The 17,216-nt window shown below is 45.7% G+C and overlaps 1 protein-coding gene across 1 annotated transcript in view; it reads left to right on the top strand.

Annotated features, from left to right (window-relative positions):
- Positions 1-4,828: 4,828 nt before the first annotated feature.
- Positions 4,829-17,216, top strand: part of sh3gl2a (SH3 domain containing GRB2 like 2a, endophilin A1) — a 45,866-nt gene continuing 33,478 nt past the window's right edge. The window contains exon 1 of the mRNA XM_056280294.1: positions 4,829-4,929. Within this exon, the coding sequence (XP_056136269.1) occupies positions 4,885-4,929 (45 nt within the window). The 5' untranslated portion in view covers positions 4,829-4,884. The remainder of the gene's footprint in view (positions 4,930-17,216) is intronic.

Here is a 17,216-nt window from a genome sequence, read left to right as displayed (position 1 = left end):
CTTTCATGGCGAACTGCCTGCATATAAGGATGTGATTTGCAGCAGTATTGGTAACAACCGTAAAGCATCGCGACTGTAAAAGCGACTCCGATCTGTATTTGCACAGCAGCGCGAGCGAGGTCTCCTTACAAATCAGCTGAGGGTAAACGCCACTTTTTTTGCGTGGGCAACCCATGGATGTAACCCCCTCCCCCACCACAACCCCCCCACCACTACCACCACCACCACCATAGTGTTCATTCTAACATTTAGCTTGTTCATTTTCAACATATACGGAACCCAGCCACTGAGGATGCACAAGCCAGTGCATCCTTAGTGCCGGTCCCAAGCCCGGACAAATGGGAAGGGTTGCGTCAGGAAGGGCATCCGGCGTAAAATCTTTGCCAAATGAAATATGCGGATCATAAATAAGACTTACATACCGGATCGGTCGAGGCCCGGGTTACCAACGACCGCCACCGGTACTGTTAACCAGCAGGGTGTCGGTGGAAACTATGCTACTGTTGGGCGAAGGAGAAGGAGAGGAGGAAAGCATGTCCAGAGGCAGCTAGAGAGGAGGAAGGGTAGGCATGTGGAGGTGAGAGTTGGAACTTTGAATGTTGGCACTATGACTGGTAAAGGTAGAGAGCTGGCTGACATGATGGAAAGAAGAAAGGTAGGCATACTGTGTGTGCAAGAGACCAGGTGGAAGGGGAGTAAGGCCAGGAGTATCGGAGGTGGCTTCAAACTCTTCTACCATGGTGTGAATGGGAGGAGAAATGGGGTAGGGGTAATTCTGAAGGAAGAGTATGTCAAGAGCGTGCTGGAGGTGAAGAGAGTGTCAGACAGAGTGATGAGTATGAAGCTGGAAATTGAAGGTTTATTGCTGAATGTTATCAGCGCATATGTCCCGCAAGTTGGGTGTGAGATGGATGAAAAAGAAGAATTCTGGAATGAGTTGGACGACATGGTGGAGAGGGTACCCAAGGAGGAGAGAGTGGTGATTGGAGCGGACTTCAATGGACATGTTGGTGAAGGGAACAGAGGTGATGAGGAGGTGATGGGAAAGTATGGAGTCAAGAAGAGAAATGTGGAAGGACAGATGGTGGTCGATTTTGCGAAAAGGATGGAAATGGCTGTGGTGAATACATATTTCAAGAAGAGGGAGGAACACAGGGTGACGTACAAGAGTGGAGGAAAGTGCACACAGGTGGACTATATCTTATGTAGAAGGCACCATCTAAAAGGGATTGGAGACTGCAAGGTGGTGACAGGGGAGAGCGTAGCCAGGCAGCATCGGATGGTGGTCTGTAGGATGACTTTGGAGACCAAGAAGAGGAAGCGAGTGAAGACACAGCCGAAGATCAAATGGTGGAAGTTGAAGAAGGAAGACTGTTGTGTGGAGTTCAGGCAGGAGTTAAGACAGGCACTGGGTGGTAGTGAAGAGTTGCCAGATGGCTGGAAAACCACTGCAGAAATAGTGAGGGAGACAGCTAGGAAGGTACTTGGTGTGTCATCAGGACAGAGGAAGGAAGACAAGGAGACTTGGTGGTGGAATGAGGAAGTACAGCAAATTATACAGAGGAAAAGGTTGGCAAAGAAGAAGTGGGATAGTCAGAGAGATGAAGAAAGTAGACAGGAGTACAAGGAGATGCAGCGTAAAGCAAAGAGAGAGGTGGCAAAGGCAAAGGAAAAGGCGTATGGTGAGTTGTATGACAGATTAGACACTAAGGAAGGAGAAAAGGACTTGTACCGATTGGCTAGACAGAGGGACCAAGCTGCAAAGGATGTGCAGCAAGTTAGGGCGATCAAGGATAGAGATGGAAATGTGCTGACAAGCGAGGAGAGTGTGCTAAGAAGGTGGAAGGAGTACTTTGAGGGGCTGATGAATGAAGAAAATGAGAGAGAGAGAAGGTTGGATGATGTAGGGATAGTGAATCAGGAAGTTCAGCGGATTAGCAAGGAGGAAGTGAGGGCAGCTATGAAGAGGATGAAGAATGGAAAGGCAGTTGGTCCTGATGACATACCTGTGGAGGCATGGAGATGTTTAGGAGAGATGGCAGTGGAGTTTCTAACTAGATTGTTTAACACAATCCTGGAAAGTGAGAGGATGCCTGAGGAGTGGAGAAGAAGCATACTGGTACCGATTTTCAAGAACAAGGGCGATGTGCAGAACTGTAACAACTACAGAGGTATAAAGTTGATCAGCCACAGCATGAAGATTTGGGAAAGAGTAATAGAAGCTAGGTTAAGAGGAGAGGTGACGATCAGCGAGCAGCAGTATGGTTTCATGCCACGAAAGAGCACCACAGATGCGATGTTTGCTTTGAGAATGTTGATTGAGAAGTATAGAGAAGGCCAGAAAGAGTTGCACTGTGTCTTTGTAGATTTAGAGAAAGCTTATGACAGAGTACCGAGAGAGGAGGTGTGGTATTGTATGAGGAAGTCAGGAGTTGCAGAGAAGTATGTAGGAGTGGTGCAGGACACGTATGAGGGAAGTGTGACAATGGTGAGGTGTGCGGTTGGAATGACGGATGGGTTCAAGGTGGAGGTGGGATTACATCAAGGATCGGCTCTTAGCCCTTTCTTGTTTGCAATGGTGATGGACAGGTTGACGGACAAGATCAGGCAGGAGTCTCCATGGACGATGATGTTCGCGGATGACATTGTGATCTGTAGCGAGAGTAGGGTGCAGGTTGAGGAGAGCCTGGAGAGGTGGAGGTATGCACTGGAGAGAAGAGGAATGAAAGTCAGTAGGAGCAAGACGGAATACCTATGCGTGAATGAGAGAGAGGACAGTGGAATGGTCAGGATGCAAGGAGTGGAGGTGACAAAGACATCTGAGTTTAAATACTTGGGGTCAACTGTCCAAAGTAACGGGGAGTGCAGTAGAGAGGTGAAAAAGAGAGTGCAGACAGGTTGGAGTGGGTGGAGAAGAGTGTCAGGAGTGATTTGCGACAGAAGGGTACCAGCAAGAGTTAAAGGGAAAGTTTACAAGATGGTTGTGAGACCAGCTATGTTATATGGTTTGGAGACATTGGCACTGACGAAAAGACAGGAGGCGGAGCTGGAGGTGGCAGAGTTGAAGATGCTAAGATTTTCACTGGGAGTAACGAAGAAGGACAGGATTAGGAACGATTATATTAGAGGGACCGCTCAGGTTGGACGGTTTGGAGACAAAGCAAGAGAGGCAAGATTGAGATGGCTTGGACATGTGTGGAGGAGAGATGCTGAGTATATTGGGAGAAGGATGCTGAATATGGAGCTGCCAGGGAAGAGGAGAAGAGGAAGGCCAAAGAGGAGGTTTATGGATGTGGTGAGGGAAGACATGCAGGTGGCTGGTGTGACAGAGGAAGACGCAGAAGACAGGAAGAAATGGAAACGGATGATCCGCTGTGGCGACCCCTAACGGGAGCAGCCGAAAGTAGTAGTAGTAGATTTTCAACATATACGGATGGCACACTGTGTGCCAAAGCCGCCACCACCACATTTTATCTGGTCTTACAAGCCCACATAGGTGTTACTCTGTGCCGCAGTCCTTATTGTCGTGATAGCTGCCATATGGCACGTGTCTCCCACTGTAATACCGTAATACCGCTACCCACTAACCATCTGTCAAGAGGCTGAACCGCAAAGCCGTGTGCAGGTGTCTCCTTCGAGATTTAATTTTTAATGGCTGCGGATCGCTTAGTGGTAGAGACCGACTGGGTCTTGGATGACGGGATGGCCGGATTAGGTAGCCTCGGTCCGGCATTACTACTCCCTAAACATGGTAATGAAACGTTGGAGTGCGGCGGCTAACATCTGTGTTGATTACAAACCACAACAGAGGCAAATAGCCACGATTTTTGGATGTAAGATAAAGGCTAATAAAACCCGTGCTCTATTGTGATTTTACCGTGTTTGGGTCTCGGTCAGAGTCAATCAAATTTATATGTGGAACCATAAATTGTGTGTGTGTGTGTGTGTGTGTATAGAGAGAGAGAGAGAGAGAGAGAGAGAGAGAGAGAGAGAGAGAGAGAGAGAGAGAGAGAGAGAGAGAGAGTCCCAGGGGGCTTTACAGATCACATGACAGTCTGTGCATCGTAAGACACCCCATCCCCAGATTCGTATGAGGCAAAAAATCCGCAGAAAACATGTTTGTTGTTTTGCTTGTTTTCTTTTTAAGGGATATTTTGGAGAAATCATCTACAGCTTCCTGTTTGCTGAAACACCGTGGCGGGAAAGCTGGAGCGCCACTGACGGGCACTCTCCGTGGTGCTGAAACGACAGTACACACGCATACGGGTATATGACGTGGCCCTGAGTGCACGACTCCCCCCATCCTACCTAACGAATCCAGCCCTCGTAGTTTACGATAAAATACATCCCGTTACGTGGGACACGACACGACACGTCTCGGTGTTAAAGTCAGATTGGGGGGATAATCGTGACGTAATATCCTGCGGCGTGAGAGCTTTCTCGGTACTTGGCCGTACCCTGTCCTGTCCCGCCGCGTCCCGATTTAGCGGCCTTCGTAACCTGTCACCCGCAGTCTCTTCAATTAAAATGGCGTGATTACGAGCGACTTCTCTGGCACGTCTTACCGCGCCGGCCATTAAAGTCGGTCACAGCGCGGCAGGAAGGCGGCTGCCTCGGCGCGATTGGCCACCGCGGCGCTACGTCACCGGCGTTTAGACACGCGGGGTTGACATTGGCGAGCCCGCGTCACGGCTTTACTCAGCCCCGGCTCAAAGGACATCTTTTTTTTAGTTATACCAACAACATAGGTAGCGTAGGGGGTTCGCGTTGGCTGCACTATCACATCACACACAAGCAGGACCGAATTCCCCCCAAAACATCAACACCGTTCCGTGGGTTTTGTTCCCCCCCTCCCACCCCAGCTAGAAACACCGTGTAGAAGCCATGTCTGTAGCGGGGCTCAAGAAACAATTCCACAAAGCCACCCAGGTAAGAAAACGCTTCGGGTTTTTTGGTTGTTTACGGCACGACGGGCTCTCCGTGCTAAAATAAATAAATAATTAAATCGTGTAATTGGAGAGCGTTTGAGCGGCATTGCAGTAACTGCGCCTGATAGGAGCAAATCAACCTCAGTTTGCATCGCTGGGTTAGGAGCCTGACGGCGATGGTGCAAATTATTGACCTTACAAGCACCGCTATTTCGGGGAACGTTGTGTGAAATCTTGTCATCTGTGAGTGTGTTGTTCCTTCATACGCACGATCCTGGATTCACGTCGTTTGATGCCGACCTGCGTGGTGCAGTAATGCGCCATTGAATATGTTTTTATCCGTGTAAACAGGTACTCACGTTCATTCATTGCTTTTTTTTCCGTAATGCCAGCTGATTTTTTTTAACCAATGGCAAATCGTTGCAAATTAGTCATAGATCGTTGCAATATCATCACAATGTTCAGTGTCAGCCCTAGAAAGACAGATGGTATGAAAGTGTGGTGTTGGTGATGGATTCAGTTCCCCTACCCTTCAGATGACATTCCGCACCCGCCACCGGAAACTAGACAACTCGTGGCCCGTGCGCTGATGAGAGTAGTGCAGTTCTTACAGGAAGCACGATTTAATAAGCTTCTTTTGCAGCTACAGTGGGAACCCCATTGCACATATCGGCCCTAATGTTCTGTCACTGTTGTAAGCCCCTTGGTGGAAATCCATCAGGGCACTATTATGACCTCCTCGCCCTCTAAAGGCTACAGTCTAAAATCCCCTTGCTAGTATGCATACAGTGAGAGTTTACGTTGCATTGATTGCTTTCATTTCAGTCATCATACGTCACCTCAGGTGTCATGAAATGATATGAGATTATGCACGAGCTAAGGTGGGAACACGTTGTAGAGGTCCGGCACACAGTCAGTTCCATCGACATGTCTTGCACACATACACTCACACACCGACGGCGGTTTCAGCCATGCAAGGTAACAACCAGCTCACCGGGTGTCATTAGGGGTTAGGTGTCTTGCTCAAGGACATCCCGATATTTTTGCAAGGAGGAGCTGAGGATCGAACTGGCAACCCTCCAGTTACCAGACGACCCGTTCTACCTCCTGAGCCACTGTCACCCAGAATGCTACTGGAATGGTCATGGTTAAAGTCTGTGCACTTATTAGTCATTCACTAACACATAATTGTGGCATGTTGTTGATTAAGGATGGGTAGAGGACTTGGTGGTGGTCTATTTTGGGTTGAGTGACACATGTTTTAACCCCCAACTCCACACAACAGGAGGTTCACAATCTCTCTGAGTCACGCTGCTGCAGCTTATCTCTGACACATGAGTGTATTTCTTTTCCCCCTATTTTTTTATATTTCTCTGTGACTGCTTGTCTCTCAAGCCTTGGTCGCCAAAGCGCCAAGATTATTATTATTATTATTATTATTAGTCACCTAGGCATGTTTTTTATCATCCATCATCTTTAAGAGCACACACCGGTAAGGTCACCAATAATATGGCAATTTTGTCACTAACGTGAAGATCTGCTTCTACGCAGACATCAAAACTGGTATCTTTTAATCTGCATTATTACTGATTTGTGGTCCAACATGCTGATGATGATGCAATGCAGTGTATTATTGTATTGTAACTTTATTTAAACTGTCAAGACATGTGAGAGACGGACACAGAAGAATGAAGCCATCACCAGAGTTTCTACACATAGATTCTTGAACACCAGGGCTAACTCATAAAGGTCTGTAAAATACATAGATCCCCATATATAGATCCCAACGTGTGTCTAAATAAGGGCATGAACGCAATTAACATAAAATAAACGTGGTTTTACACAAGACTGTAGTGTGAACCAATGGTCCAAAGAGGGCGCTATGTCAGCTACCAGGGTGTTTAAATTCTGCAGTAAGCGATGTCCCCAGTAGTGTCCCTTACCTGAGAGGACGAGTCTGTCATCTGAGACCTGAGCTGTCTTCACATTCTCAGATGCACCCGTTTGTTTGTCTATTATGTTTGTGGTCATACATGCACACGTGTTTATGTATGAACATGCAGTCATATATGTGTACCCGTGCATTTAAATCTAAAGGTTTTACACAACTTTTACACATAAAAGTACATATATTTGGACATGACCCAGAGCAGCCACTTCATCAGCACTTCACCCTCCTCCTCGCTTAGTCTTAGATAAAAGATTCCCATGTGCAGCACCGCCCAATTTGATTAAATCTTTGTCCCCTCTCCTATCCATGTACATTCTTATGTCTCTGTCACCATGTCTTTGTCTTATGTGTATTGTGTAACGTCTGATTTACTGTGTCATATCACTGTTAGTTCATATATACTGCTTTAGTACAGTGTAATGTCTGACTTGCTGTGTCTGTCAGTTTGTACGTGTTACGGTGGGACTTGCACCAATGATGAAAAAGAACTTCACTAACACTTTATTTTAGGGGGTCGGAAATTACCTAGTAATTTCCTAGTAATAAGGTGGTAATTATCACGTGATTTCTTAGAAATAAGGTTGAAATTACCTTGTTATTTCCTAGTAATAAGGTGGTAGTTTTTACAGGTAACTTTACAGCTAACCCTAACCCTAACCTAACCTAACCTAACCGTAACACAAATTACAAGGTAATTTCAACTTTATTTCTAAGAAATTACATGATAATTACCACCTCATTGCTAGGAAATTACCAGGTAATTTCCGACCCCCTAAAATAAAGTGTAACCAGAATTTCCTCTCTGAGGATATTCGTATATATATATATATATATATATATATATATATATATATATATATATATATATATATATATACACACACACACACACACACACACACACACACACACACACACACACACACACACAATTATAGATCTTTGTATTTTGTTCCCTTGTCATTCCATGAGCACCAGACTCAGAGCAAACCATCTCTGAAGTCCTCCCTTCTCTTGTCTGTACCCCAGGACCACTTTATCAAATTCCTTTCCAGTTTTGAATAAATGGAGCCATGCTAACAGCAGAGTGGTTTTGTATATATTGTCATATATCATGTCTTAAAATTCCACATTTACCCCAATGCACTAGGGTAGATGTTTGGGGATAGATATTTTCTGTTTTGTTGTGTGAAGGACTTTCAACTCTTTCTTTCGGCATTACAGAGCATTCCTCTGCAGGGCAAGATGGTCCATAGAAAGAAGAATGGCATGGCATCACTAGGATTTTATGAATCTCAACAAACAACTTTGCAAACTCTCACAAGGATGCACAATCACAGCCTCCGTATCACCTTCTCACATATACATACATCATCACTGAGTCATTTAGTACTCACTCACATAATTCTTTGATACACGCACACACGTGCACACAAACACATAATAACACCTTTCCCCCTCACTCAAGGGCACTGAAGCTCGGTGAAGCGCACTAATAATGGCTATTATACCAAAAGGGGAGGCATTTGGCGTGAAGGTTAAACCCAGTAGGTCCACCAGATGATTTTTTTTTCTAACAGGCAATCTATTACCTTGTCTCACTCTTTGGCCTGAGTAATTAAGTTGTATTGTTCTGCATAAACCTCATCCCATATATGATAACATGGTCTTTTTTTTAATTACCAGTTTTCTGATAAGGAGAGAATCATAGCCTGAAACCCACCTCTTCTTTCCTTATCTTCAAACAAGCCTATGCCTTGGTCTCATATTGTGGACAGTAAAGACTATGTGCTCTTCATCGGCCATCTTTACCTTCAGCAACACCTATTATGAGTCCAATGAGTCATGTGAAAGCAAGACTTCATTTATGCAAGCCCTGTTCCCACTGAGAGCGACATAGTGTATGTAGGCATGTATGTATGTACCCATATTCATGAAGACACATGCAAACGTGCTGGTGAGTTGAAAGGAGAGGTGGTAGCGATGCCATTACCATTGTATTCCACTTGAAGCATAGATATGTCCCATGATGATTTACATATGCCTTTAGAGTTGCTTCTTATAGTGTTCACTTGAGAGTGCATCCACTTAATGCTTCAAGATCCTGCCTTGGTTTATTTAATCCTTCCTTAACCGGCCACGTATTGATATCGTGGCCAGTTGTTTCTTTGGATCTGAACATCATTAAGATGTCTGAAGCAATGAAATTTGTCTGCAGAGAACACATTTCCTCTGGGTGATGTGAAAAGTGTTCGGTCAGCAAGAAGACATAAATACGTTCCATAAAAAGTATTCCAAAGAAGAGGGAGGGAAATTGAGGTTACCAGAGAGAGAGAGGGACTTTTGGGATCCTCAGTCTTCTCCATTTTTCCCGATGAAATGTTTCTTTTTCTCGATGAATGTCAGGTAGTGAAACTGAAGCCCCCGAAATCATTAGACTCCATTGGATGCTGTGACACCGGCCATCGAGTCTGAAGCCGAAGTTTCTTTTAAAGCAGTGATTGGTGGTAAAACCATAGATTATATGTTTGGCAAAACAATGCCCACCGAGCCGGGCATGAATTGACGCATTTCGCTGTCTGAATGTAGGCGAGGTTCTTTTTGTCTGTCGGTACAATGAATGGGTGTTTGGCTCCCTCACGTCAGTGACTCCATTCCTCCAGGGTGAGTTTTATAGCCATCAGCTCCCGATTTCCAACGTCATAATTTCACTCAGCAGGGGTCAGATGGCGGGAAAAAGAAGGCACAAGGATGGAGCTTCGTGTTGGTAGCCAAACGCTGGGAAAGAACTGCCCCTACACCGGAGTTGGAGGCATCAACCTCCACAACTGTCATAACGGGGTGGAAGAGGACGGGTGCGGATGTGAACTGTTCCTTCAGTTCTGAAAAGCCTGCATCAGCCTCTGGGGTCCAAGAGTAGGGAGAACTGGGTGAGGTAAGTTGGGTTGAGGGATGTGGCCACTCAGCTGTAGTCTCTGATGAACTGCAGTAGAAGTTGGCGATGCCAAAGAACTGCTGGAGCTGTTTCACCGAGGTGGGTTTGGGGCACTCTGCCACCACCCGGATCTTATCCATCTGTTCCACTTTCCCATTCTCACTGATGTAACTCAGGAAGAGGGCCGAGATGGCGTGGAACTCACATTTTTCCACCCTGGTGAAACGTTTGTTGTCCAGTAGGCACTGGAGGACTTGTCACACATGTTGAATATGTTCCTTGGTGGTTCGGGAGAAGATCAGTATGTCGTCAAGGTAAACGAAGTCTGACCGGTTGAGGAAATCATGGAGGATGTCATTGACCAGGGCTTGGAACATGGCTTGGGCGTTGGTCATACCGAACAGCATGATGAGGTACTCTATGTGGCCTCGTAGTGTCTTAAAAGCCATTTGTCTCTTTCTCTGATTCTGACCAGGTGATAGGCATTCCTGAGATCCAGTTTTGAGAATATCGTGGCTCCACGAAGGGGATCTAAATCTGAGCTGATCTGGGGCAGATGATACTTATTTTTGATGGCAATGTTATTGAGCCTGCGGTAATTGATACAAGGGTGATATGACTTCTTTCTTAGCTATGAAGAAGAACCTGGCTCCTACGGGTGAAGAGGGGTGGATTAAGCCAGCTACCAGGGAGTCATAAATGTATTTTTCCATAGCCTCCCTCTCAGACAGGGAACGTTATATAGGTGACTGGAGGGCAGAGGGGCTCCAAGGAGGAGGTTGATGACGCAGTCATATGGGCGATGAGGAGGGGGAGAGAGAACATGCTGTTTACTGAAAGCTTTGCCCAAGTCATGATAGACAGAGAGAACAACTGCAGGCACGAGGAGTGATAGAAGGAGCTCCAGCTGACTAACTTGTCACTAGGACTTGAGGAGAAGGGATAAGTTGAACCTGGATGTTCTCACAATGGTTACTGGACACGATAAGCTGCAGGGGTTTGGTATGATGAGTTACCTGGGTGAGCAGCTTGCCGTTGAGAACATTAGCATTAAGGGGAGAAACTAAAGGTTCACTGACAATATCAGCTTGTTTGGCTAGACTAATGTCCAGGAAACTCATCAGCTCTGGAGTCCACTAAGGCAAGCAGTGGCAGGGACAATTTGTGCCAACACAGCATGGCCTCTGGCTGCATTGTGGATCAGGGGACTGAAGGAGAAGTAGTACGGCTCACCAGAGCCCCCACTGTAACTGGCGAGCCAGCGGGGGCCAGCAGCAAGGATATGGCCAGCTTGACCAGAGTAGATGCACTCTCCAGCCTCCATCCTCTGGCGATGTTCAGTAGGCAAGAGGTGGGCTCGACCCAACTGCATGGGTTCTTCTCCCTGAGAAGTGGGGGCATTGAAGCTGGGAAAACACAAGAGCCAGTGGAGGGGTCTGGGCCGGTCCTCGCAAGAGGTGGAGGGAAGGAGCAAGATGTGGCCTGGGGTGGCTGATGGCTAACCCCTTCCCTACATTGCTCGTGAAGGCGATTATCCAGTCTGATGGCCAGGGAAATAAAAAAAATCAAGGTCAGAAGAATCATCCCCAGCAGCTAACTCTTTCACTCCTAATCCTTCACTAGTTCACTAAGGCCATTTAAAAATATTTCCTGAAGCGCCTCATCATTCCAGGTGGTGACCACCATCACCACGGAGACCTGGGAGGAGGACAGACTGCACGTGCACACAGGGGAGACTCGCATGACACCATTTACACAGAGCAAAAGAGAAAAGAGAAAACTTCATTCAGAGAGATAAAATACGTGAGCGAAGAGAACAGTTTGCAATAGACAATAATCTATACACTATAATCTCGTTGGCGGAACAGTGCTTGGTAAATTCATTGAGACAGAAACTGACCAGTCATGCAGTACAGGTTGTGAAGCACTCAACTCAAAGGCAACTAATTGTAGGCTAAGGCAAAAAGATGAGTTTTAAGTTTGGATTTAAAGGACTTAGCAGACTCTGCTTGTGTGATGGCAGCAGGCAAGTTATTCCACAAGAACAGGGCCCGATAGGAAAAGGCCCTGCCACCAGACGACTTCTTTTTAACTTTGGGTAAACACAGGAGCCCTGTATTTTGAGAGCAAAGAGCTCGAGGTGGAATGCATGGTTTAAGGAGCTCAGACAGGTAAGATGGGGAAAGCCCATTTAGGATTGTATAAGTCAGCAGAAACACCTTGTATTCTGATCTAACATGGATAGGAAGCCAATGAAGGGAGGCAAGAATTGGTGTAATATGGTAAAATTTCCTAGATTTAGTTAGGATTCCAGCTGCTGAACCATCTGAAGACTTTTAGTACTAGAATGAGGCAGACCTGAAAACAGAACATTACAGTAATCAAGTCTGGTTGAAATAAATGCATGTATTAGAGTCTCTGCGTCAGCCATTGATAGAAAAGACCGAATTTAAGCTATGTTACGTAAGTGAAAAAGGCAGTCTTGGTGATTTCTTTAATGTACTTATCAAAAGGAAGGCTGGGCTCAAATGTAACACCAATATTTTTGGCTGCCACACTTTGTAAAATCACAGAGATGTTGATTGTTATCATTACTTGATCAAATTGGTGTCTGTGTCTAGCAGGGCCAATGACCAGCATCTCGGTTTTAGCCGAATTTAAAAGCAGAAAGTTTAGTGACATCCAACTTTGCACAGCAGCCAAGCAGGCCTCTAAATTTGTCATTTGAGTATGATCATCAGCCCTTATAGGCACATACGGCTGAGTATCATCAACATAGCAATGAAAATTTATTCTATAACTGCATATAATTTGGCCAAGAGGTGACCTATAAAGAGAGAAAAGTAGAGGGCTGAGAACTGAGCCCTAAGGTACACCATATTTAACGTCAGAGAATGTTGATGTAATATTACTATAGTAGACACAATGTGTTCTTCCAGATAAGTAGGACTTAAGCCAAGAGAGAGCTAAGACAGAGACACTGAAATTACAATTTAATCTGTCTAAGAGTATACAGTAATCAATGGTGTCAAAGGCTGCACTGAGGTCCAGTAGTAGAAGCACAGGAGTGGAAGCAGATTCCATAGCTGAAAGCCAATTGAAAAGGTTCCTATAGATGGTTCTCTTCTATATGGGTCAAAAGTTGTTGATACACAACTCTCTCTAGTACTTTAGAAAAGAATGGAAGATTAGAGACTGGTTGATAGTTATTAAGAGACCCTGGATCAAGGTGTGGTTTTTGAAGTAGAGGTTTAATCACAGCTGTCTTAAAACTTCTGAGAACAGTACCAGTAGTAAGTGATAAATTAGCAATGTCTAGTATTGTAGGTCCCAGAAAAGCCAGAGGTCTTTAAAAAGTTTTGCTGGTAAGGGGGCAAGTAGGCAAGTAGATGGTTTAGAAGCTGACACAAGCTTAGTCAAAGTATCACGAGCGATAGTCTCAAAAGCTGTAATAACAGGGACTATCGGTGACTCATTGTATAGATATGAATTTAGTAAGACAGGGTCTGCAGGAGTAGCTGGAGTTGAAGAACTAATTTTGTTATGATCTCATCAACCTTGTTGCAGAAAAAGTCTAGAAATTCATGGACCATGGATGGCAAGCAGCTAATAAACGGCTGCTTTTTAGTAAGTTTAGATACAGTGTCAAAGAGAAATCTGGGGTTATGTTTATTAATATTGATTAAGTGAGAGAGATACACTGCTTTTACAGCAGATAAAGCACACTTGTATTTCAATAAACACTCTTGCCATGATAGTTAAAATCTTCCACTGTCAGGTGAAAAGTGGCTGGCGACTCCACATGTATCGGAGGAGGCATGTGGTAGTCTGCAGCCCTACCCAGATCAGCAGAGGGGGTGGAGCAGTGACCGGGACGGCTTGGAAGACTGTGATAATTGGCCAAATACAATTGGAGAGAAAATGGGGGAAAAATCCCAAAAAATAAAAATAAAAAATAAAAAGTTAAGATGAGTGACAGAACTGGGAACAGTCACAGTCATAACAGTGCTTTAAGGCTGTTGTAGTCTCTTACCTCAAGATGGAGGAGACATTACGGGTGGATTGTAATGCCAACGAGTGGATGAAAGGTCAACGCAGAGGTTAAAGTTATGCATCATAGTCATTATTTGTGAATGTGCAGTACTTTCCACATTACTGCTCTGTGTGATGAATGAATTTGGTTGTCATATTATCTTGTAAGTGGTTATGAATATGTGACACGAGCATGCTTCATTGTGTTGACATTTTTTGTGTTGTGGATTAAAACCCCTCTCATGCCAAGTTGGAGTTTAAGAATAGATAAATACTACATTATATGGATCACAGTGGCAAACATTGACATTAATATACACACTCAATCTTAAAGAATTTAAATGCTTTTTTTAAATGATAGAAGATGCACTTAATAACATGTCAAAACTGGGGGGAAAACCCCATTTGAGGACATTGCTCTCTTGAGGCAAAATCCACTAGTGATATCTGGTTTGTAGCCTTCAACCTTGTTAATGATGTGAAAATGGAATTTGTCACTGGTGCCCTGTAAGGTATAATATTTCGATATATCACCCATTACTCAACACTGCCCCATAATAAGAAGACTGGTGGCATCAATGATGTCCTCGTACTACTACTGGTTGCTCTCAAATACATTTTAATTTTGCAGTGTTTTTTTTTCTATTGATGTGACGGATGACAATGAAACTTCAATATTTTTAAATCCAGCACAAAATGGGCAACAACAAAGCACATCGTTTCTGTCATGGGTGTGTGATCTGGGTCATCGAGGCTTGCCCATCCCCATCCCTGGCTTGGTGTTTCAGTTCACCTGCGCCCGTGTGCTTGCGTGACCCTGATTGCCCGGCTTCACGCACCTGTTCTCTTCTCCCATTGGCTGTGCAGTTCCTGCGCACCTGCGTCCAATCTCCCTCCCCTTTCTCCGATTGCCTGTCCGGTTCCTGCCCCGTCCTGCGCACCCGTGCCCAATCTCCCGCCCCTTCCTCCGATTGGCGGTACAGTTCCTGCCCTGTCCTGCCCACCTGCCCCCAATCTCCCTGATTGCCACCACCCCCCACCCCCACCACCACCATCACCCCAGGTATATATACTCCCCGTGGTTTCTCAGGCTCCTTGTCGGACCGTCTCGCATACTCACAGAGATATTCACAGAGACACTCACAAAGACTCTTGGTCGCCGGATATGCCACGTTCCGAGTTTTTCCTGCTGTCTGTACCTGACGTCTGTTCCTTTAATGTAAGTTCATTTGCCTTATTAAAGCTTTGTTCAAGCCCAGCCTGTCCTTGCTGTCTGCATTTGAGTGACTCCCTGCTCTCGCTGTGACGGTACGATCCGACCAACTGTGGACCCAGAGGATGGTTCTGTGTTTTGGGGATGACGTAGGCCTTGGTCCAAGCCTGTGTCTGGTGTCGAGCCGGCCCAGCTCTAAACCAACTCTGGGGAACCCGCCTAGCCGGGGGGTCCCCGTAGTTTCCGCCGGCCCCATGTTTCCTGGCAGCCGGCCAATGTCCTGTCCGACTACCACCGGCCGGCGCCTTCTACTTGTTCCTGTTCCGCCAGCCACCTCAGCCGACCTGTCATCCTAATGCGGCCCAGCGCCCCTGAGTCTCGGCTGCCCAGCGCCTTCCTGTTCCAGAATGGTCAGTCTGTTTCCAAGCCGTTGGCCATCTTCGCCGACGTGCAGTCTGTTCCTGAGCCATCGGCCACCCTGGCCAACGTGCGGTCCATCTCAATCTTGCCTCTCTTGCTTTGTTTCCAAACCGTCCAACCTGAGCTGTCCTTCTATACTAGTCCTGTCCTCCTTCGTCACTCCCAATGAAATATCTTGGCATCTTCAACTCTGCCACCCCCCAGCTCCGCCTTCTGTCTTTTCGTCAGTGCCACTGTGTCCAAACCATATAACATAGCTGGTCTCACAACCATCTTGTAAACCTCCCCTTTAACTCTTGCTGGTACCCTTCTGTTGCAAATCACTCCTGACAAGCTTCTCCACCCTACAGATCACAATGTCATCCGTAAACATCATAGTCCACGGAGACTCCTGCCTGATCTCGTCCGTCAACCTGTCCATCACCATTGCAAACAAAAAGGGCTCAGAGCCGATCCTTGATGTAATCCGACCTCCACCTTGAACCCATCTGTCATTCCAACCACACACCTCACCATTGTCACACTGTCCTCATAAATATCCTCCACCACTCCTACATACTTCTCTGCAACTCCCGGCTTCCTCATACAATACCACACTTCCTCTCTCGGCACCCTGTCATATGCTTTCTCTAAATCCACAAAGACACACAATGTAATGCCTTCTGGCCTTCTCTATACTTCTCAATCAACATTCTCAAAGCAAACATCGCATCTGTAGTGCTCTTTCATGGCATGAAACCATACTGCTGCTCACTAATCGTCACCTCTCCTCTTAACCTAGCTTCTATTACTCTTTCCCATATCTTCATGCTGTGGCTGATCAACTTTATACCTCTGTAGTTGCTACAGTTCTGCACATCGCCCTTATGCTTGAAAATCGGTACCAGTATGCTTCTTCTCCACTCCTCAGGTATCCTCTCACTTTCCAAGATTGGGTTAAACAATCTAGTTAAAAACTCCACTGCCATCTCTCCTAAACATCTCCATGCCTCCACAGGTATATGATCTGGACCAACTGCCTTTCCACTCTTCATCCTCTTCATAGTTGCCCTCACTTCTTCCTTGCTAATCCACCACGCTTACTGATTCACTATCCCCACATCACCCAAACTTCTCTCTCTCTCATTTTCTTCATTCATCAGCCCCTCAAAGTACTCCTCCCACCTTCTCGGCACACTTTCCTCACTTGTCAGCACATTTCCATCTCTATCCTTAATCGCCCTAACTTGCTGCACATTCTTCCCAGGTCACTCCCTCTGTCTAGCCAATCGGTCCAAGTCCTTTCCTCCTTCCTTAGTGTCTAACCTCTCATACAACTCACCATACACCTTTTCCTTTGTCTTTGCCACCTCTCTTTGCTTTATGCTGCATCTCCTTGTACTCCTGTCTACTTTCTTCATCTCTCTGACTATCCCACTTCTTCTTTTCCAACCTGTTCCTCTGTAAACTTTGCTGTGCGTCTTCATTCCACCACCAAGTCTCCTTGTCTTTCTTCCTCTGTCCTGATGACACACCAAGTTGTATTATTTTATATTCAAGTGTAATATTGAGGAATAATTCCACTTCGCTGTCAGACCACACATCTGATTCCCCCTTTCCTTTATGTGCCATTGTTGGTAGCCTACTGGTAATGTCTTCTTTTTTTTTCTTCAGGCTTCTGATTGGCCAACAAGGCTTTAAAGTTAGGGTGATATCACCACTTGTTGATTTGGCATGCCCTTGACAACACTTCCATTG

Source organism: Lampris incognitus, chromosome 5, assembly GCF_029633865.1.
Source record: "Lampris incognitus isolate fLamInc1 chromosome 5, fLamInc1.hap2, whole genome shotgun sequence".
NCBI classification, from domain to species: domain Eukaryota; kingdom Metazoa; phylum Chordata; class Actinopteri; order Lampriformes; family Lampridae; genus Lampris; species Lampris incognitus.
The sequence above is the reverse complement of the archived record's forward strand: the minus strand, read 5'-3'. Positions and strand labels throughout refer to the sequence as shown.